The sequence below is a fragment of the Oncorhynchus keta genome, chromosome 10 (genome assembly GCF_023373465.1).
Source record: "Oncorhynchus keta strain PuntledgeMale-10-30-2019 chromosome 10, Oket_V2, whole genome shotgun sequence".
Lineage (NCBI taxonomy): Eukaryota > Metazoa > Chordata > Actinopteri > Salmoniformes > Salmonidae > Oncorhynchus > Oncorhynchus keta.
The window spans coordinates 10,148,010-10,170,975 of NC_068430.1; the positions used below are offsets into that span (position 1 = coordinate 10,148,010).

Sequence of the window (22,966 nt, forward strand, 5' to 3'; positions counted from 1 at the left end):
CCATATGTAGTTGCGCACTCCCGAATCTTTGCAATAGGTGACATGGAGCCTAATGTTATGTGTAGTCTAGATTAACATGTAATGTAGGCTACATTACTGGGTTGTAATTTGCCATAATTATGCATATTGAACTATGTTTGGAAGCAGATATAGACCATTTATAAACTGTCATTTTAAACCAATGCGTGACCAATATCAACAACAAAAGTTATGTTTGCCACAGCATTTAATCAGCCCTCTCCCCCCTCTCTCTCTCTCTCTGTGTTTAGCACAGTATGACAGTGCGTGTCTAACATCATGGAGGGTGTCAAATATTTCCCCCTGCTATAAAGGTGTAATATGAAGCTCCTGCCAGTCCTACTAATGATAGCTCTGCCTCGGGTGGGGCTCAGTTAGTTAAAGGACCATACTGTTATAATGTTCACTCTTACTGTTGTAAACAACATTCACTCCTACTGTCGCTCTATAGTTGATAGAAAATACCAGTATTATTCCCTAACATCGCTTCAAGCAATAATACTACTGCGCTCATAAAGTCTGTCTATCTGTTTCATGCTCTATCCTGTAGCCTGCCTTGCGACCTACCAACTGCAAAACCAACTGAATTTTTAAATATTTGTTTTTGTCTCGAGCAGATACTAATTGTGTCGATAGAGATAAGGTTATCCACGTGACCAGTTACACCACGGATGAGTGGAGGCGTTGCTGAGCAACTGAATTTCTGCCTTTGCAGTATGTCAGGCAAGTCCTTGCTGTGTGTGTATTTGTGTATTTCGAATTTTTTGGAAGTGTGTCAGTATCGTATAGTTGCATGTCTGCATGGTGGGTGGAAGTTCAAAAGTCAGTCTGTCTTTCTTTCACAGGAAGTGGATGCGTGCATGGTTAAACCACATGACAAAACAAGTCTTAAACGTAACTTTCTCACCTAGCTCGCTCTTAGATTCTGATTTGAATACCGGTATAAAACTCTTTCTGTTGCTGAAATGTAAAACTCACTATGCTCTCTTTTACAACCCCGTTACAACAGTACTCCATAACTCCTTACTACCATCCCCACTAAACATTAACAAGGCAGGGGAGTTATTATGTTCCTGATGAAGTCTGGAGCATAATTTAATGTCTATCTATAAAATTAAAATGACCTGGGAAATATATATCTGTTTGACGTGTTTTAAAATATAAAAAAATACACATTTTTATAGTAGACCCCAACACACACACACACACACACACACACACACACACACACACACACACACACACACACACACACACACACACACACACACACACACACACACACACACACACACACACACACACACACACACACACACACGGGAAATTGTTGATCTAAAACAAAAAGCAACGTTGCAGTTCTTGACTCAAACCAGTGGGCCTGGAAACTACTGCCATACCCTAGTCAAAGGCACTTAAATATTTTGTCTTTCCCATTCACCCTCTGAATGGCACATATACACAATACATGTCTCAATTGTCTCAAGGTTTAAAAATCCTTCTTTAACCCGTCTCCTCCCCTTCATCCACACTAATTGAAGTGGATTTAACAAGTGACATCAATAAGGGATCATAACTTTCACCTGGTCAGTCTGTCATGGAAAGACCAGAACAAGTCAAATCTTACTGCTGAAACAACATTAAATAGTCTCAACCATATTCCCACTTCTTGTTTTTTTGTTTATTTTGTTATAGAGCATGAAAATAGGATGTTACCCAATACGTGAAAGGCCACAGTCAGTCAATCCCCACAACTCCGCAAACAACTCACAAACAACAACTGTGGATTATTGTCAATGCAAACGCTCAGCAAGATGCAGACTGGCTGCCATGTAATCACATAATCAATGCAATGAACATACCTGTCTGTCTAAACATAGCACGATGATAGAAAGCAAACACACAACCCCCTCTTCTGTTTCTGCTTTGTGACGTAAAGTGGCTGTTCCATTCGATGTCATAAGGTGAATGCACCAATTTGTAAGTCGCTCTGGATAAGAGTGTCTGCTAAATGACTTAAATGTAATGTAATGTAGGGGGCAAGTTGAGAAACCAGCAGATGTGGTAGTGTAGACAGATAGCTGCAGTAGCGTGAGGACAGAAACCAGCAGATGTGGTAGTGTAGACAGATAGCTGCAGTAGCGTGAGAACAGAAACCAGCAGATGTGGTAGTGTAGACAGATAGCTGCAGTAGCGTGAGGACAGAAACCAGCAGATGTGGTAGTGTAGACAGATAGCTGCAGTAGCGTGTGGACAGAAACCAGCAGATGTGGTAGTGTAGACAGATAGCTGCAGTAGCGTGAGAACAGAAACCAGCAGATGTGGTAGTGTAGACAGATAGCTGCAGTAGCGTGAGAACAGAAACCAGCAGATGTGGTAGTGTAGACAGATAGCTGCAGTAGCGTGAGGACAGAAACCAGCAGATGTGGTAGTGTAGACAGATAGCTGCAGTAGCGTGAGGACAGAAACCAGCAGATGTGGTAGTGTAGACAGATAGCTGCAGTAGCGTGAGAACAGAAACCAGCAGATGTGGTAGTGTAGACAGATAGCTGCAGTAGCGTGAGGACAGAAACCAGCAGATGTGGTAGTGTAGACAGATAGCTGCAGTAGCATGAGGACAGAAACCAGCAGATGTGGTAGTGTAGACAGATAGCTGCAGTAGCGTGTGGACAGAAACCAGCAGATGTGGTAGTGTAGACAGATAGCTGCAGTAGCGTGAGGACAGAAACCAGCAGATGTGGTAGTGTAGACAGATAGCTGCAGTAGCGTGAGGACAGAAACCAGCAGATGTGGTAGTGTAGACAGATAGCTAGACAGATAGCGTGCGTGAGGACAGAAACCAGCAGATGTGGTAGTGTAGACAGATAGCTGCAGTAGCGTGAGGACAGAAACCAGCAGATGTGGTAGTGTAGACAGATAGCTGCAGTAGCGTGAGGACAGAAACCAGCAGATGTGGTAGTGTAGACAGATAGCTGCAGTAGCGTGAGGACAGAAACCAGCAGATGTGGTAGTGTAGACAGATAGCTGCAGTAGCGTGAGGACAGAAACCAGCAGATGTGGTAGTGTAGACAGATAGCTGCAGTAGCGTGAGGACAGAAACCAGCAGATGTGGTAGTGTAGACAGATAGCTGCAGTAGCGTGAGAACAGAAACCAGCAGATGTGGTAGTGTAGACAGATAGCTGCAGTAGCGTGAACAGAAACCAGCAGATGTGGTAGTGATAGCTGCAGATAGCGTGAGACAGAAACCAGCAGATGTGGTAGGAGACAGATAACCCAGCAGATGTGGTAGTGTAGACAGATAGCTGCAGTAGCGTGAGGACAGAAACCAGCAGATGTGGTAGTGTAGACAGATAGCTGCAGTAGCGTGAGAACAGAAACCAGCAGATGTGGTAGTGTAGACCAGATAGCTGCAGTAGCGTGAGAACAGAAACCAGCAGATGTGGTAGTGTAGACAGATAGCTGCAGTAGCGTGAGAACAGAAACCAGCAGATGTGGTAGTGTAGACAGATAGCTGCAGTAGCGTGAGAACAGAAACCAGCAGATGTGGTAGTGTAGACAGATAGCTGCAGTAGCGTGAGAACAGAAACCAGCAGATGTGGTAGTGTAGACAGATAGCTGCAGTAAGCGTGAGGACAGAAACCAGCAGATGTGGTAGTGTAGACAGATAGCTGCAGTAGCGTGAGAACAGAAACCAGCAGATGTGGTAGTGTAGACAGATAGCTGCAGTAGCGTGAGAACAGAAACCAGCAGATGTGGTAGTGTAGACAGATAGCTGCAGTAGCGTGTGACAGAAACCAGCAGATGTGGTAGTGTAGACAGATAGCTGCAGTAGCGTGAGAACAGAAACCAGCAGATGTGGTAGTGTAGACAGATAGCTGCAGTAGCGTGAGGACAGAAACCAGCAGATGTGGTAGTGTAGACAGATAGCTGCAGTAGCGTGAGGACAGAAACCAGCAGATGTGGTAGTGTAGACAGATAGCTGCAGTAGCGTGTGGACAGAAACCAGCAGATGTGGTAGTGTAGACAGATAGCTGCAGTAGCGTGAGACAGAAACCAGCAGATGTGGTAGTGTAGACAGATAGCTGCAGTAGCGTGAGAACAGAAACCAGCAGATGTGGTAGTGTAGACAGATAGCTGCAGTAGCGTGAGAACAGAAACCAGCAGATGTGGTAGTGTAGACAGATAGCTGCAGTAGCGTGAGGACAGAAACCAGCAGATGTGGTAGTGTAGACAGATAGCTGCAGTAGCGTGAGAACAGAAACCAGCAGATGTGGTAGTGTAGACAGATAGCTGCAGTAGCGTGAGAACAGAAACCAGCAGATGTGGTAGTGTAGAAACCAGAGATGTGGTAGCTAGCAGATAGCGTGAGAACAGAAACCAGCAGATGTGGTAGTGTAGACAGATAGCTGCAGTAGCGTGAGACAGAAACCAGCAGATGTGGTAGTGTAGACAGATAGCTGCAGTAGCGTGAGGACAGAAACCAGCAGATGTGGTAGTGTAGACAGATAGCTGCAGTAGCGTGTGGACAGAAACCAGCAGATGTGGTAGTGTAGACAGATAGCTGCAGTAGCGTGAGGACAGAAACCAGCAGATGTGGTAGTGTAGACAGATAGCTGCAGTAGCGTGAGAACAGAAACCAGCAGATGTGGTAGTGTAGACAGATAGCTGCAGTAGCGTGTGGACAGAAACCAGCAGATGTGGTAGTGTAGACAGATAGCTGCAGTAGCGTGAGAACAGAAACCAGCAGATGTGGTAGTGTAGACAGATAGCTGCAGTAGCGTGAGGACAGAAACCAGCAGATGTGGTAGTGTAGACAGATAACCAGAAACCAGCAGATGTGGTAGTGTAGACAGATAGCTGCAGTAGCGTGAGAACAGAAACCAGCAGATGTGGTAGTGTAGACAGATAGCTGCAGTAGCGTGAGGACAGAAACCAGCAGATGTGGTAGTGTAGACAGATAGCTGCAGTAGCGTGAGGACAGAAACCAGCAGATGTGGTAGTGTAGACAGATAGCTGCAGTAGCGTGTGGACAGAAACCAGCAGATGTGGTAGTGTAGACAGATAGCTGCAGTAGCGTGAGGACAGAAACCAGCAGATGTGGTAGTGTAGACAGATAGCTGCAGTAGCGTGTGGACAGAAACCAGCAGATGTGGTAGTGTAGACAGATAGCTGCAGTAGCGTGAGGACAGAAACCAGCAGATGTGGTAGTGTAGACAGATAGCTGCAGTAGCGTGAGGACAGAAACCAGCAGATGTGGTAGTGTAGACAGATAGCTGCAGTAGCGTGAGGACAGAAACCAGCAGATGTGGTAGTGTAGACAGATAGCTGCAGTAGCGTGAGGACAGAAACCAGCAGATGTGGTAGTGTAGACAGATAGCTGCAGTAGCGTGTGGACAGAAACCAGCAGATGTGGTAGTGTAGACAGATAGCTGCAGTAGCGTGAGGACAGAAACCAGCAGATGTGGTAGTGTAGACAGATAGCTGCAGTAGCGTGTGGACAGAAACCAGCAGATGTGGTAGTGTAGACAGATAGCTGCAGTAGCGTGAGGACAGAAACCAGCAGATGTGGTAGTGTAGACAGATAGCTGCAGTAGCGTGAGGACAGAAACCAGCAGATGTGGTAGTGTAGACAGATAGCTGCAGTAGCGTGAGACAGAAACCAGCAGATGTGGTAGTGTAGACAGATAGCTGCAGTAGCGTGAGAACAGAAACCAGCAGATGTGGTAGTGTAGACATAGAGTAGCGTGAGGACAGAAACCAGCAGATGTGGTAGTGTAGACAGATAGCTGCAGTAGCGTGAGGACAGAAACCAGCAGATGTGGTAGTGTAGACAGATAGCTGCAGTAGCGTGAGAACAGAAACCAGCAGATGTGGTAGTGTAGACAGATAGCTGCAGTAGCGTGTGGACAGAAACCAGCAGATGTGGTAGTGTAGACAGAGTAGCTGCAGAAACCAGCAGATGATAGCTGCAGTGAGTGTAGACAGAAACCAGAAACCAGAGATGTGGTAGTGTAGACAGATAGCTGCAGTAGCGTGAGAACAGAAACCAGCAGATGTGGTAGTGTAGACAGATAGCTGCAGTAGCGTGAGAACAGAAACCAGCAGATGTGGTAGTGTAGACAGATAGCTGCAGTAGCGTGAGGACAGAAACCAGCAGATGTGGTAGTGTAGACAGATAGCTGCAGTAGCGTGAGGACAGAAACCAGCAGATGTGGTAGTGTAGACAGATAGCTGCAGTAGCGTGAGGACAGAAACCAGCAGATGTGGTAGTGTAGACAGATAGCTGCAGTAGCGTGAGGACAGAAACCAGCAGATGTGGTAGTGTAGACAGATAGCTGCAGTAGCGTGTGGACAGAAACCAGCAGATGTGGTAGTGTAGACAGATAGCTGCAGTAGCGTGTGGACAGAAACCAGCAGATGTGGTAGTGTAGACAGATAGCTGCAGTAGCGTGAGGACAGAAACCAGCAGATGTGGTAGTGTAGACAGATAGCTGCAGTAGCGTGTGGACAGAAACCAGCAGATGTGGTAGTGTAGACAGATAGCTGCAGTAGCGTGTGGACAGAAACCAGCAGATGTGGTAGTGTAGACAGATAGCTGCAGTAGCGTGAGGACAGAAACCAGCAGATGTGGTAGTGTAGACAGATAGCTGCAGTAGCGTGAGGACAGAAACCAGCAGATGTGGTAGTGTAGACAGATAGCTGCAGTAGCGTGTGGACAGAAACCAGCAGATGTGGTAGTGTAGACTGATAGCTGCAGTAGCGTGAGAACAGAAACCAGCAGATGTGGTAGTGTAGACAGATAGCTGCAGTAGCGTGAGAACAGAAACCAGCAGATGTGGTAGTGTAGACAGATAGCTGCAGTAGCGTGAGACAGAAACCAGCAGATGTGGTAGTGTAGACAGATAGTAGCGTGAGGACAGAAACCAGCAGATGTGGTAGTGTAGACAGATAGCTGCAGTAGCGTGAGGACAGAAACCAGCAGATGTGGTAGTGTAGACAGATAGCTGCAGTAGCGTGAGGACAGAAACCAGCAGATGTGGTAGTGTAGACAGATAGCTGCAGTAGCGTGAGGACAGAAACCAGCAGATGTGGTAGTGTAGACAGATAGCTGCAGTAGCGTGTGGACAGAAACCAGCAGATGTGGTAGTGTAGACAGATAGCTGCAGTAGCGTGAGAACAGAAACCAGCAGATGTGGTAGTGTAGACAGATAGCTGCAGTAGCGTGAGAACAGAAACCAGCAGATGTGGTAGTGTAGACAGATAGCTGCAGTAGCGTGAGAACAGAAACCAGCAGATGTGGTAGTGTAGACAGATAGCTGCAGTAGCGTGAGGACAGAAACCAGCAGATGTGGTAGTGTAGACAGATAGCTGCAGTAGCGTGAGAACAGAAACCAGCAGATGTGGTAGTGTAGACAGATAGCTGCAGTAGCGTGAGGACAGAAACCAGCAGATGTGGTAGTGTAGACAGATAGCTGCAGTAGCGTGAGGAACAGAAACCAGCAGATGTGGTAGTGTAGACAGATAGCTGCAGTAGCGTGTGGACAGAAACCAGCAGATGTGGTAGTGTAGACAGATAGCTGCAGTAGCGTGAGGACAGAAACCAGCAGATGTGGTAGTGTAGACAGATAGCTGCAGTAGCGTGAGGACAGAAACCAGCAGATGTGGTAGTGTAGACAGATAGCTGCAGTAGCGTGAGGACAGAAACCAGCAGATGTGGTAGTGTAGACAGATAGCTGCAGTAGCGTGAGAACAGAAACCAGCAGATGTGGTAGTGTAGACAGATAGCTGCAGTAGCGTGAGGACAGAAACCAGCAGATGTGGTAGTGTGACAGATAGCTGCAGTAGCGTGAGGACAGAAACCAGCAGATGTGGTAGTGTAGACAGATAGCTGCAGTAGCGTGAGGACAGAAACCAGCAGATGTGGTAGTGTAGACAGATAGCTGCAGTAGCGTGAGACAGAAACCAGCAGATGTGGTAGTGTAGACAGAAACCAGCTGCAGTAGCGTGAGAACAGAAACCAGCAGATGTGGTAGTGTAGACAGATAGCTGCAGTAGCGTGAGGACAGAAACCAGCAGATGTGGTAGTGTAGACAGATAGCTGCAGTAGCGTGAGGACAGAAACCAGCAGATGTGGTAGTGTAGACAGATAGCTGCAGTAGCGTGAGGACAGAAACCAGCAGATGTGGTAGTGTAGACAGATAGCTGCAGTAGCGTGAGAACAGAAACCAGCAGATGTGGTAGTGTAGACAGATAGCTGCAGTAGCGTGAGGACAGAAACCAGCAGATGTGGTAGTGTAGAGGACAGAAACCAGCATAGCTGCAGATAGCGTGAGAACAGAAACCAGCAGATGTGGTAGTGTAGACAGATAGCTGCAGTAGCGTGAGGACAGAAACCAGCAGATGTGGTAGTGTAGACAGATAGCTGCAGTAGCGTGTGGACAGAAACCAGCAGATGTGGTAGTGTAGACAGATAGCTGCAGTAGCGTGAGGACAGAAACCAGCAGATGTGGTAGTGTAGACAGATAGCTGCAGTAGCGTGTGGACAGAAACCAGCAGATGTGGTAGTGTAGACAGATAGCTGCAGTAGCGTGTGGACAGAAACCAGCAGATGTGGTAGTGTAGACAGATAGCTGCAGTAGCGTGAGGACAGAAACCAGCAGATGTGGTAGTGTAGACAGATAGCTGCAGTAGCGTGAGGACAGAAACCAGCAGATGTGGTAGTGTAGACAGATAGCTGCAGTAGCGTGAGGACAGAAACCAGCAGATGTGGTAGTGTAGACAGATAGCTGCAGTAGCGTGAGGACAGAAACCAGCAGATGTGGTAGTGTAGACAGATAGCTGCAGTAGCGTGAGGACAGAAACCAGCAGATGTGGTAGTGTAGACAGATAGCTGCAGTAGCGTGAGGACAGAAACCAGCAGATGTGGTAGTGTAGACAGATAGCTGCAGTAGCGTGAGGACAGAAACCAGCAGATGTGGTAGTGTAGACAGATAGCTGCAGTAGCGTGAGGACAGAAACCAGCAGATGTGGTAGTGTAGACAGATAGCTGCAGTAGCGTGAGGAAACAGAAACCAGCGTAGTGTAGACAGATAGCTGCAGTAGCGTGAGAACAGAAACCAGCAGATGTGGTAGTGTAGACAGATAGCTGCAGTAGCGTGAGAACAGAAACCAGCAGATGTGGTAGTGTAGACAGATAGCTGCAGTAGCGTGAGGACAGAAACCAGCAGATGTGGTAGTGTAGACAGATAGCTGCAGTAGCGTGAGGACAGAAACCAGCAGATGTGGTAGTGTAGACAGATAGCTGCAGTAGCGTGAGGACAGAAACCAGCAGATGTGGTAGTGTAGACAGATAGCTGCAGTAGCGTGAGGACAGAAACCAGCAGATGTGGTAGTGTAGACAGATAGCTGCAGTAGCGTGAGGACAGAAACCAGCAGATGTGGTAGTGTAGACAGATAGCTGCAGTAGCGTGAGGACAGAAACCAGCAGATGTGGTAGTGTAGACAGATAGCTGCAGTAGCGTGAGGACAGAAACCAGCAGATGTGGTAGTGTAGACAGATAGCTGCAGTAGCGTGAGGACAGAAACCAGCAGATGTGGTAGTGTAGACAGATAGCTGCAGTAGCGTGAGAACAGAAACCAGCAGATGTGGTAGTGTAGACAGATAGCTGCAGTAGCGTGAGGACAGAAACCAGCAGATGTGGTAGTGTAGACAGATAGCTGCAGTAGCAGTGAGAACAGAAACCAGCAGATGTGGTAGTGTAGACAGATAGCTGCAGTAGCGTGTGGACAGAAACCAGCAGATGTGGTAGTGTAGACAGATAGCTGCAGTAGCGTGAGGACAGAAACCAGCAGATGTGGTAGTGTAGACAGATAGCTGCAGTAGCGTGTGGACAGAAACCAGCAGATGTGGTAGTGTAGACAGATAGCTGCAGTAGCGTGTGGACAGAAACCAGCAGATGTGGTAGTGTAGACTGATAGCTGCAGTAGCGTGAGAACAGAAACCAGCAGATGTGGTAGTGTAGACAGATAGCTGCAGTAGCGTGTGGACAGAAACCAGCAGATGTGGTAGTGTAGACAGATAGCTGCAGTAGCGTGAGAACAGAAACCAGCAGATGTGGTAGTGTAGACAGATAGCTGCAGTAGCGTGAGAACAGAAACCAGCAGATGTGGTAGTGTAGACAGATAGCTGCAGTAGCGTGAGGACAGAAACCAGCAGATGTGGTAGTGTAGACAGATAGCTGCAGTAGCGTGTGGACAGAAACCAGCAGATGTGGTAGTGTAGACAGATAACTGCAGTAGCGTGTGGACAGAAACCAGCAGATGTGGTAGTGTAGACAGATAGCTGCAGTGAGGACAGAAACCAGCAGATGAGGACAGAAACGTGAGGACAGAAACCAGCAGATGTGGTAGTGTAGACAGATAGCTGCAGTAGCGTGAGGACAGAAACCAGCAGATGTGGTAGTGTAGACAGATAGCTGCAGTAGCGTGAGGACAGAAACCAGCAGATGTGGTAGTGTAGACAGATAGCTGCAGTAGCGTGAGGACAGAAACCAGCAGATGTGGTAGTGTAGACAGATAGCTGCAGTAGCGTGAGGACAGAAACCAGCAGATGTGGTAGTGTAGACAGATAGCTGCAGTAGCGTGAGACAGAAACCAGCAGATGTGGTAGTGTAGACAGATAGCTGCAGTAGCGTGAGGACAGAAACCAGCAGATGTGGTAGTGTAGACAGATAGCTGCAGTAGCGTGAGGACAGAAACCAGCAGATGTGGTAGTGTAGACAGATAGCTGCAGTAGCGTGAGAACAGAAACCAGCAGATGTGGTAGTGTAGACAGATAGCTGCAGTAGCGTGAGGACAGAAACCAGCAGATGTGGTAGTGTAGACAGATAGCTGCAGTAGCGTGAGAACAGAAACCAGCAGATGTGGTAGTGTAGACAGATAGCTGCAGTAGCGTGTGGACAGAAACCAGCAGATGTGGTAGTGTAGACAGATAGCTGCAGTAGCGTGAGAACAGAAACCAGCAGATGTGGTAGTGTAGACAGATAGCTGCAGTAGCGTGAGGACAGAAACCAGCAGATGTGGTAGTGTAGACAGATAGCTGCAGTAGCGTGAGGACAGAAACCAGCAGATGTGGTAGTGTAGACAGATAGCTGCAGTAGCGTGTGGACAGAAACCAGCAGATGTGGTAGTGTAGACAGATAGCTGCAGTAGCGTGAGACAGAAACCAGCAGATGTGGTAGTGTAGACAGATAGCTGCAGTAGCGTGAGGACAGAAACCAGCAGATGTGGTAGTGTAGACAGATAGCTGCAGTAGCGTGAGAACAGAAACCAGCAGATGTGGTAGTGTAGACAGATAGCTGCAGTAGCGTGAGGACAGAAACCAGCAGATGTGGTAGTGTAGACAGATAGCTGCAGTAGCGTGAGACAGAAACCAGCAGATGTGGTAGTGTAGACAGATAGCTGCAGTAGCGTGAGGACAGAAACCAGCAGATGTGGTAGTGTAGACAGATAGCTGCAGTAGCGTGAGGACAGAAACCAGCAGATGTGGTAGTGTAGACAGATAGCTGCAGTAGCGTGAGGACAGAAACCAGCAGATGTGGTAGTGTAGACAGATAGCTGCAGTAGCGTGAGGACAGAAACCAGCAGATGTGGTAGTGTAGACAGATAGCTGCAGTAGCGTGAGGACAGAAACCAGCAGATGTGGTAGTGTAGACAGATAGCTGCAGTAGCGTGAGGACAGAAACCAGCAGATGTGGTAGTGTAGACAGATAGCTGCAGTAGCGTGAGGACAGAAACCAGCAGATGTGGTAGTGTAGACAGATAGCTGCAGTAGCGTGAGGACAGAAACCAGCAGATGTGGTAGTGTAGACAGATAGCTGCAGTAGCGTGAGAACAGAAACCAGCAGATGTGGTAGTGTAGACAGATAGCTGCAGTAGCGTGAGGACAGAAACCAGCAGATGTGGTAGTGTAGACAGATAGCTGCAGTAGCGTGAGGACAGAAACCAGCAGATGTGGTAGTGTAGACAGATAGCTGCAGTAGCGTGAGGACAGAAACCAGCAGATGTGGTAGTGTAGACAGATAGCTGCAGTAGCGTGAGGACAGAAACCAGCAGATGTGGTAGTGTAGACAGATAGCTGCAGTAGCGTGAGGACAGAAACCAGCAGATGTGGTAGTGTAGACAGATAGCTGCAGTAGCGTGAGAACAGAAACCAGCAGATGTGGTAGTGTAGACAGAAACCAGCAGATGTAGCGTGTAGGACAGAAACCAGCAGATGTGGTAGTGTAGACAGATAGCTGCAGTAGCGTGAGGACAGAAACCAGCAGATGTGGTAGTGTAGACAGATAGCTGCAGTAGCGTGAGGACAGAAACCAGCAGATGTGGTAGTGTAGACAGATAGCTGCAGTAGCGTGAGGACAGAAACCAGCAGATGTGGTAGTGTAGACAGATAGCTGCAGTAGCGTGAGGACAGAAACCAGCAGATGTGGTAGTGTAGACAGATAGCTGCAGTAGCGTGAGGACAGAAACCAGCAGATGTGGTAGTGTAGACAGATAGCTGCAGTAGCGTGAGGACAGAAACCAGCAGATGTGGTAGTGTAGACAGATAGCTGCAGTAGCGTGAGACAGAAACCAGCAGATGTGGTAGTGTAGACAGATAGCTGCAGTAGCGTGTGGACAGAAACCAGCAGATGTGGTAGTGTAGACAGATAGCTGCAGTAGCGTGAGGACAGAAACCAGCAGATGTGGTAGTGTAGACAGATAGCTGCAGTAGCGTGAGGACAGAAACCAGCAGATGTGGTAGTGTAGACAGATAGCTGCAGTAGCGTGAGGACAGAAACCAGCAGATGTGGTAGTGTAGACAGATAGCTGCAGTAGCGTGAGGACAGAAACCAGCAGATGTGGTAGTGTAGACAGATAGCTGCAGTAGCGTGAGGACAGAAACCAGCAGATGTGGTAGTGTAGACAGATAGCTGCAGTAGCGTGAGGACAGAAACCAGCAGATGTGGTAGTGTAGACAGATAGCTGCAGTAGCGTGAGGACAGAAACCAGCAGATGTGGTAGTGTAGACAGATAGCTGCAGTAGCGTGAGACAGAAACCAGCAGATGTGGTAGTGTAGACAGATAGCTGCAGTAGCGTGAGGACAGAAACCAGCAGATGTGGTAGTGTAGACAGATAGCTGCAGTAGCGTGAGAACAGAAACCAGCAGATGTGGTAGTGTAGACAGATAGCTGCAGTAGCGTGAGGACAGAAACCAGCAGATGTGGTAGTGTAGACAGATAGCTGCAGTAGCGTGAGTGGTAGTGTAGAAACCAGCAGATGTGGTAGTGTAGACAGATAGCTGCAGTAGCGTGAGGACAGAAACCAGCAGATGTGGTAGTGTAGACAGATAGCTGCAGTAGCGTGAGGACAGAAACCAGCAGATGTGGTAGTGTAGACAGATAGCTGCAGTAGCGTGAGGACAGAAACCAGCAGATGTGGTAGTGTAGACAGATAGCTGCAGTAGCGTGAGGACAGAAACCAGCAGATGTGGTAGTGTAGACAGATAGCTGCAGTAGCGTGAGGACAGAAACCAGCAGATGTGGTAGTGTAGACAGATAGCTGCAGTAGCGTGAGGACAGAAACCAGCAGATGTGGTAGTGTAGACAGATAGCTGCAGTAGCGTGAGGACAGAAACCAGCAGATGTGGTAGTGTAGACAGATAGCTGCAGTAGCGTGAGGACAGAAACCAGCAGATGTGGTAGTGTAGACAGATAGCTGCAGTAGCGTGAGGACAGAAACCAGCAGATGTGGTAGTGTAGACAGATAGCTGCAGTAGCGTGAGGACAGAAACCAGCAGATGTGGTAGTGTAGACAGATAGCTGCAGTAGCGTGAGGACAGAAACCAGCAGATGTGGTAGTGTAGACAGATAGCTGCAGTAGCGTGAGGACAGAAACCAGCAGATGTGGTAGTGTAGACAGATAGCTGCAGTAGCGTGAGAACAGAAACCAGCAGATGTGGTAGTGTAGACAGATAGCTGCAGTAGCGTGAGGACAGAAACCAGCAGATGTGGTAGTGTAGACAGATAGCTGCAGTAGCGTGTGGACAGAAACCAGCAGATGTGGTAGTGTAGACAGATAGCTGCAGTAGCGTGAGGACAGAAACCAGCAGATGTGGTAGTGTAGACAGATAGCTGCAGTAGCGTGAGGACAGAAACCAGCAGATGTGGTAGTGTAGACAGATAGCTGCAGTAGCGTGAGAACAGAAACCAGCAGATGTGGTAGTGTAGACGTGAGAGATAGCTGCAGTAGCGTGAGGACAGAAACCAGCAGATGTGGTAGTGTAGACAGATAGCTGCAGTAGCGTGAGGACAGAAACCAGCAGATGTGGTAGTGTAGACAGATAGCTGCAGTAGCGTGAGAACAGAAACCAGCAGATGTGGTAGTGTAGACAGATAGCTGCAGTAGCGTGAGGACAGAAACCAGCAGATGTGGTAGTGTAGACAGATAGCTGCAGTAGCGTGAGGACAGAAACCAGCAGATGTGGTAGTGTAGACAGATAGCTGCAGTAGCGTGAGGACAGAAACCAGCAGATGTGGTAGTGTAGACAGATAGCTGCAGTAGCGTGAGGACAGAAACCAGCAGATGTGGTAGTGTAGACAGATAGCTGCAGTAGCGTGAGGACAGAAACCAGCAGATGTGGTAGTGTAGACAGATAGCTGCAGTAGCGTGAGACAGAAACCAGCAGATGTGGTAGTGTAGACAGATAGCTGCAGTAGCGTGAGACAGAAACCAGCAGATGTGGTAGTGTAGACAGATAGCTGCAGTAGCGTGAGAACAGAAACCAGCAGATGTGGTAGTGTAGACAGATAGCTGCAGTAGCGTGAGGACAGAAACCAGCAGATGTGGTAGTGTAGACAGATAGCTGCAGTAGCGTGAGGACAGAAACCAGCAGATGTGGTAGTGTAGACAGATAGCTGCAGTAGCGTGAGAACAGAAACCAGCAGATGTGGTAGTGTAGACAGATAGCTGCAGTAGCGTGAGAACAGAAACCAGCAGATGTGGTAGTGTAGACAGATAGCTGCAGTAGCGTGAGGACAGAAACCAGCAGATGTGGTAGTGTAGACAGATAGCTGCAGTAGCGTGAGGACAGAAACCAGCAGATGTGGTAGTGTAGACATAGCTGCAGTAGCTGCAGTAGTAGCGTGAGAACAGAAACCAGCAGATGTGGTAGTGTAGACAGATAGCTGCAGTAGCGTGAGGACAGAAACCAGCAGATGTGGTAGTGTAGACAGATAGCTGCAGTAGCGTGAGGACAGAAACCAGCAGATGTGGTAGTGTAGACAGATAGCTGCAGTAGCGTGAGGACAGAAACCAGCAGATGTGGTAGTGTAGACAGATAGCTGCAGTAGCGTGAGGACAGAAACCAGCAGATGTGGTAGTGTAGACAGATAGCTGCAGTAGCGTGAGGACAGAAACCAGCAGATGTGGTAGTGTAGACAGATAGCTGCAGTAGCGTGAGGACAGAAACCAGCAGATGTGGTAGTGTAGACAGATAGCTGCAGTAGCGTGAGGACAGAAACCAGCAGATGTGGTAGTGTAGACAGATAGCTGCAGTAGCATGAGGACAGAAACCAGCAGATGTGGTAGTGTAGACAGATAGCTGCAGTAGCGTGAGAACAGAAACCAGCAGATGTGGTAGTGTAGACAGATAGCTGCAGTAGCGTGTGGACACGCGGTATTTCCCCGTTCCATCAGACACTCTATTGCTTGCCCTTAGTTTGTCCCGCCACGACGATCGTCTTACTCGTTCTAGGGTACAGACACAGGGTATGTGTTTGAAATGGCACCCTGTTCTCTCTATAGTGCACTACTTGGGCCAGGGACAGCTCTCACTGTGACTGTAGATAACAGATAAGCTGTTTCTGATCTGAAGAGATATATACATGTACACTCACCGGCCAGTTTATTAGGTCCGTCCATCTAGTACCGGGTCGAACCTCCCTTTGCCACCAGAGCAGCATGAATAACTCTACCTACATGTACATATTACCTCAATTACCTCGACTAACCAAAGGCCCTCGCACATTGACTCTGTACTGGTACCCCCTGTATATAACCTCCACATTGACTCTGTACTGGTACCCCCTGTATATAGCCTCCACATTGACTCTGTACTGGTACCCCCTGTATATAGCCTCCACATTGACTCTGTACTGGTACCCCCTGTATATAGCCTCCACATTGACTCTGTACTGGTACCCCCTGTATATAACCTCCACATTGACTCTGTACTGGTACCCCCTGTATATAACCTCCACATTGACTCTGTACTGGTACCCCCTGTATATAGCCTCCACATTGACTCTGTACTGGTACCCCCTGTATATAGCCTCCACATTGACTCTGTACTGGTACCCCCTGTATATAGCCTCCACATTGACTCTGTACTGGTACCCCCTGTATATAGCCTCCACATTGACTCTGTACTGGTACCCCCTGTATATAGCCTCCACATTGACTCTGTACTGGTACCCCCTGTATATAGCCTCCACATTGACTCTGTACTGGTACCCCCTGTATATAACCTCCACATTGACTCTGTACTGGTCCCCCTGTATATAGCCTCCACATTGACTCTGTACTGGTACCCCCTGTATATAGCCTCCACATTGACTCTGTACCGGTACCCCCTGTATATAGCCTCCACATTGACTCTGTACCGGTACCCCCTGTATATAGCCTCCACATTGACTCTGTACTGGTACCCCCTGTATATAGCCTCCACAGTGACTCTGTACTGGTACCCCCTGTATATAGCCTCCACATTGACTCTGTACTGGTACCCCCTGTATATAGCCTCCACAGTGACTCTGTACTGGTACCCCCTGTATATAGCCTCCACAGTGACTCTGTACTGGTACCCCCTGTATATAACCTCCACATTGACTCTTTACCAGTACCCCCTGTATATAGCCTCCACATTGACTCTGTACTGGTACCCCCTGTATATAGCCTCCACATTGACTCTGTACCGGTACCCCCTGTATATAGCCTCCACATTGACTCTGTACTGGTACCCCCTATATATAGCCTCCACATTGACTCTGTACTGGTACCCCCTGTATATAGCCTCCACATTGACTCTGTACCGGTACCCCCTGTATATAGCCTCCACATTGACTCTGTACTGGTACCCCTGTATATAGCCTCCACATTGACTCTGTACCGGTACCCCCTGTATATAGCCTCCACATTGACTCTGTACTGGTACCCCTGTATATAGCCTCCACATTGACTCTGTACTGGTACCCCTGTATATAGTCTCCTCATTGACTCTGTACCGGTACTTCCTGTATATAGCCTCCACATTGACTCTGTACTGGTACCCCCTGTATATAGCCTCCACATTGACTCTGTACCGGTACCCCCTGTATATAGCCTCCACATTGACTCTGTACTGGTTACCCCCTGTATATAGCCTCCACATTGACTCTGTACTGGTACCCCCTGTATATAGCCTCCACATTGACTCTGTACTGGTACCCCCTGTATATAGCCTCCACATTGACTCTGTACTGGTACCCCCTGTATATAGCCTCCATATTGACTCTGTACTGGTACCCCTGTATATAGCCTCCACATTGACTCTGTACTGGTACCCCCTGTATATAGCCTCCACATTGACTCTTTATTGGTACCCCCTGTATATAACCTCCACATTGACTCTGTACTGGTACCCCCTGTATATAGCCTCCACATTGACTCTGTACTGGTCCCCCTGTATATAGCCTCCACATTGACTCTGTACTGGTACCCCCTGTATATAGCCTCCACATTGACTCTGTACCGGTACCCCCCTGTATATAGCCTCCACATTGACTCTGTACCGGTACCCCCTGTATATAGCCTCCACATTGACTCTGTACTGGTACCCCTGTATATAGCCTCCACAGTGACTCTGTACTGGTACCCCCTGTATATAGCCTCCACATTGACTCTGTACTGGTACCCCTTGTATATAGCCTCCACAGTGACTCTGTACTGGTACCCCCTGTATATAGCCTCCACAGTGACTCTGTACTGGTACCCCCTGTATATAACCTCCACATTGACTCTTTACCAGTACCCCTGTATATAGCCTCCACATTGACTCTGTACTGGTACCCCTGTATATAGCCTCCACATTGACTCTGTACCGGTACCCCCTGTGTATAGCCTCCTCATTGACTCTGTACCGGTACCCCCTGTATATAGCCTCCACATTGACTCTGTACCAGTACCCCCTGTATATAGTCTCCACATTGACTCTGTACTGGTACCCCCTGTATATAGTCTCTTCATTGACTCTGTACCAGTACCCCCTGTATATAGCCTCCACATTGACTCTGTACCGGTACCCCCTGTATATAGCCTCCACATTGACTCTGTACCAGTACCCCCTGTATATAGCCTCGCTACTGTTATTTTAATGCTGCTCTTTCTTATATTTTTCAATGTATTTTTCTTAAAACAACGTTGTTGGTTAAGGGCTTGTAAATAAGCATTTCACTGTAAGGTCTACTACACCTGTTGTATTCAGAATTTCACTGTAAGGTCTACTACACCTGTTGTATTCAGCATTTCACTGTAAGGTCTACTACACCTGTTGTATTCAGCATTTCACTGTAAGGTCTACTACACCTGTTGTATTCAGCATTTCACTGTAAGGTCTACTACACCTGTTGTATTCAGGATTTTCCTGTAAGGTCTACTACACCTGTTGTATTCAGGATTTTCCTGTAAGGTCTACTACACCTGTTTCTTGGTTTTAGCTGATAGGACTGGAACCCGGTGTGGTCGTCTGCTGCAATAGCTCATCCGTGACAAGGATCGACCAGCTGTGTGTTCCCAGCATGCCGTTCTGCGCACCACTGTTGTACTGCTCCGTTATTTGCGGCCTGCCAGTTAGCTTGCACCATTCTTGCCATTCTCCTTCGACCTCTCTCGTCAACGAGCTGTTTTCACCCACACGACTGCCACTGATTGGCTGGCTTTTCTTTGTCGCACCATTCTCGGTAAACCTTAGACACTGTCGTACGTGAAAAGCCCAGGAGGGCGTTTCTGAGATACTGGATCTGGTGCGCCTGGCACCGACACTCATGCTGCGCTCAATGTCGCTTAGGTCACTTGTTTTTCTGATTTTAACATTCAATCGAAGAGTAACTGAATGCCTCGATGCCTGTCTGCCTGCTTTATATAACAAGCCACGGCCACGTGGCTCACTGTCTGTAGGAGCGAACCGTTTTCGTGAAAGTGGTGGTGTACCTAATAAACTGTCAGGTGAGTGTATATTCTAATTTACAATATCAATCAGGGACTTGGATTCTTCATTCCAGTCTGAGTTCACACAGCTCCTATCTTTATTACAGTTTACAGTTTCTTTTTACTAGAGCACCAGTTTTCCAAAACATTTTTTTTTTCTCAAAATGGTATTATCATTTGATAATTTAATCATTTGATAATTTAATCCTCTATATATTTATGTTCAATAGAATATGGTAAACAGATGTAGAACATGGTAAACAGATGTAGAACATGGTAAACAGATGTAGAACATGGTAAACAGATGTAGAACATGGTAAACAGATGTAGAACATGGTAAACAGATGTAGAATATGGTAAACAGATGTAGAATATGGTAAACAGATGTAGAACATGGTAAACAGATGTAGAACATGGTAAACAGATGTAGAATATGGTAAACAGATGTAGAACATGGTAAACAGATGTAGAACATGGTAAACAGATGTAGAACATGGTAAACAGATGTAGAACATGGTAAACAGATGTAGAACATGGTAAACAGATGTAGAACATGGTAAACATATGTAGAATATGGTAAACAGATGTAAACTAACATCAAACATCATTACTCATCCATAATTTGTCAGAGCAGTTGAGAGGTTCTGAATCAGTCAGGGAACTGTTTAAGTGCATACCCTGCTAACCTGGGTTATTTGTCACAACGGTGCCCCACACTGAATCTTGGGAACACAGCAGAGAGAGGTTCTGACCCCACTAAGCCACCGTACCCAAAATTAGCAGGGTGCAATTCTCAATGGAATAGAACTCTTAGATCTCTCAATTAGAATCAGAATGTTTAGAACTGGAACACATTCTACTTCTATGGGAGAACTCCGAGTCCTGAGAGGAGCAGAGGGGACTGAGGGACTGGGGTTTGTGCCAACTGGCCCAGTCTGAATGGAACACAGTAGAGCCTAAAGGACAACACAGCCCAAAGAGATTAGGTTAATGCAGAACCTGTATCATATGATTTGCATAGCTGTGAGTGTCTCTATTTCCTTCTCTGTATCTGCATGGTGGCCTACATTCACAAGACAAATATTTGGCAGAGTAAGATACTTGCTGTACGTCTGACACGGATCTATTAGGCTTTGTTTCACTGTACCACGGTACTACAGTACATGTATTCAAGTCTCATAGCCACACATTGCTTTGAGACTGAAACTATAAGCTGTGAAGAGGCCAAAATGGGGATGGATTGATTTTTTTTCTTTTTTTCTTTCTTTCTCTTTTTTTCCTCTCTCTCTCTCTCTCTTTCTCTTTTCTCTCTCTCTTTCTTTCTTTCTCTCTTTCTCTCTTTCTCTTTTTTCTCTCTCTTTCTTTCTTTCTCTTTTTTCTCTCTCTTTCTCTCTTATTCTCTCTTTTCCTCTCTCTCTCTTTCTCTCTTATTCTCTCTTTTCCTCTCTCTCTCTTTCTTTCTGTCTCTTTTTTTTCTCTCTCTTTCTTTCTTTCTTTCTTTTTTTTCTCTCTCTTTCTTTCTTTCTTTCTCTTTTTCTCTTTCTTTCTTTCTTTCTTTCTTTCTCTTTTTTCTCTCTCTTTCTTTCTTTCTTTCTCTCTTTTTCTCTCTTTCTCTCTCTCTCTCTCTCTCTCTCTCTCTCTCTCTCTCTCTCTCTCTCTCTCTCTCTCTCTCTCTCTCTCTCTCTCATGAGAGTTATGGCTGTGACGGATACTGGCAGTCTGCATGCAGCCTATAGTGTGGGACCCTAGCGACCCCACAGCACAGCCAGTGAATTGGTATTTCTTCTGAGAGGAGCAGAGGTCCTCTGCCAACACCAAGAGCCTGACAGCTGCTGAATGGATGGCAGAGGGCCGTCTTTCCCTCTGCACAGACACACCAAGCCTGACATAGAGGAGAGGACAATATGGGGGGTCGAACTAGAGATTGACAATGCAACAGGTATGGCTTTAGATATACATTGAAGACAACAAAATGCTAAAAATATACAATTTATTCAAAATATGTTAATGCAACCATCAGTATTTTCCAGTAATTACAAAATCTGTCATTTTTAATAGTTTTTCCTTATTAACAACAAATCATGATAACACAAATGTTGATCAACCATCAGAGCAAAGACAGTTTCATTCGCAGCACATCTGACACTTTGCCTGATAGACAAGCATTGGCTGCAACAATCAGGAAAGAACAGTCGGAGAGGCATTTTTGTAAACTTGGGTCCACTGGTCACATAATATATTTCAGATTTCAAACACCCCTGGGAAGACGTACAGTGAAACAGTATTTGCCCCCTTTCTGATTTTTCTCTACTGTTGCATATTTTTATACTGACTGTTAGCAGGTCTTCAACCAAAACCTAATATTCGATAAAGGGAACCTGAGTTTACAAAGAACAGTCATTTTATTTATTTTATTAACAAATGGGACCCATGTCATCCCAAAAATTATACTTTTTAATCATCTGTCCATAGAAAATTCTTCCAGAAGTTTTGATGATCGTCATTTTGGCAAACTTGAGTAAACTTTTTGGACATGGGTTCCATTATGGGGTGGCAGGTAGCCTAGTGGTTAGAGCATTGGCCCAGTAACCAGCAGGCAGCCTAGTGGTTAGAGCGTTGGCCCAGTAACCAGCAGGCAGCCTAGTGGTTAGAGCGTTGGCCCAGTAACCAGCAGGCAGCCTAGTGGTTAGAGCGTTGGCCCAGTAACCAGCAGGCAGCCTAGTGGTTAGAGCGTTGGGACAGTAACCAGCAGGTAGCCTAGTGGTTAGAGCGTTGGGCCAGTAACCAGCAGGTAGCCTAGTGGTTAGAGCGTTGGGCCAGTAACCAGCAGGTAGCCTAGTGGTTAGAGCGTTGGGCCAGTAACCAGCAGGTAGCCTAGTGGTTAGAGCGTTGGGCCAGTAACCAGCAGGTAGCCTAGTAGTTAGAGCGTTGGGCCAGTAACCAGCAGGCAGCCTAGTGGTTAGAGCGTTGGGCCAGTAACCAGCAGGTAGCCTAGTGGTTAGAGCGTTGGGCCAGTAACCAGCAGGCAGCCTAGTGGTTAGAGCGTTGGCCCAGTAACCAGCAGGCAGCCTAGTGGTTAGAGCGTTGGCCCAGTAACCAGCAGGCAGCCTAGTGGTTAGAGCGTTGGCCCAGTAACCAGCAGGCAGCCTAGTGGTTAGAGCGTTGGGACAGTAACCAGCAGGTAGCCTAGTGGTTAGAGCGTTGGGCCAGTAACCAGCAGGTAGCCTAGTGGTTAGAGCGTTGGGCCAGTAACCAGCAGGTAGCCTAGTGGTTAGAGCGTTGGGCCAGTAACCAGCAGGTAGCCTAGTGGTTAGAGCGTTGGGCCAGTAACCAGCAGGTAGCCTAGTGGTTAGAGCGTTGGGCCAGTAACCAGCAGGTAGCCTAGTGGTTAGTGGTTAACCAGCAGGTAGCCTAGTAGTTAGAGCGTTGGGCCAGTAACCAGCAGGCAGCCTAGTGGTTGAGTGTTGGGCTGACAAGGCATAAATCTGGTCATTCTGTCCCTGTAACAGCAGGTAGCCTAGTGGTAACCCACTAACCCTAGGCTGTCGTTCTGACCCAGTAACAAGGTTGCAGTTGAACCCACTGACAAGGCATAAATCTGTCATTCTGTCCCTGTACAAGGCAGTTAACCCACTGATCCTAGGCTGTCGTTCTGACCCTGAACA

At 47.3% G+C, this 22,966-nt stretch overlaps 1 protein-coding gene and 1 long non-coding RNA gene across 4 annotated transcripts; one reads left to right on the forward strand and one right to left on the reverse strand.

The window, feature by feature from the left end:
- Positions 1 to 15,606: 15,606 nt before the first annotated feature.
- On the reverse strand, positions 15,607 to 19,049 carry LOC127932610 (uncharacterized). Its single transcript, XM_052528626.1, has 3 exons — positions 19,005 to 19,049; positions 16,274 to 17,080; positions 15,607 to 16,156 (listed from the first exon to the last, which is right to left on the reverse strand). Exons 1-3 carry the CDS (start codon positions 19,047 to 19,049, stop codon positions 16,052 to 16,054), a joined length of 957 nt encoding a protein of 318 aa, XP_052384586.1. The 3' UTR covers positions 15,607 to 16,051.
- A 2,171-nt stretch (positions 19,050 to 21,220) lies between these two features.
- On the forward strand, positions 21,221 to 22,758 carry LOC127932679 (uncharacterized). Of its 3 annotated transcripts, XR_008146342.1 has the most exons (4): positions 21,221 to 21,858; positions 21,898 to 22,209; positions 22,249 to 22,599; positions 22,708 to 22,758. It is a non-coding gene; the product is annotated as an uncharacterized LOC127932679 (long non-coding RNA). The 3 variants fall into 3 exon arrangements; XR_008146343.1 differs by having other exon boundaries at positions 21,221 to 22,209; XR_008146344.1 differs by having other exon boundaries at positions 21,221 to 22,170.
- Positions 22,759 to 22,966: the final 208 nt, after the last annotated feature.

Excerpts from the sequence above, each read along its gene's own strand:
- LOC127932610 (XM_052528626.1), bottom strand. The coding sequence starts at position 19,049 with ATGGTGCGACAAAGAAAAGCCAGCCAATCAGTGGCAGTCGTGTGG. Across the intron at positions 17,081-19,004 it reads AATCAGTGGCAGTCGTGTGG|GGGGTACCAGTACAGAGTCA; the intron begins GTGAAAACAGCT and ends GGCTATATATAG. Across the intron at positions 16,157-16,273 it reads AGTACAGAGTCAATGTGGAG|GCTATATACAGGGGGTACCA; the intron begins GTTATATACAGG and ends GTCAATGTGGAG.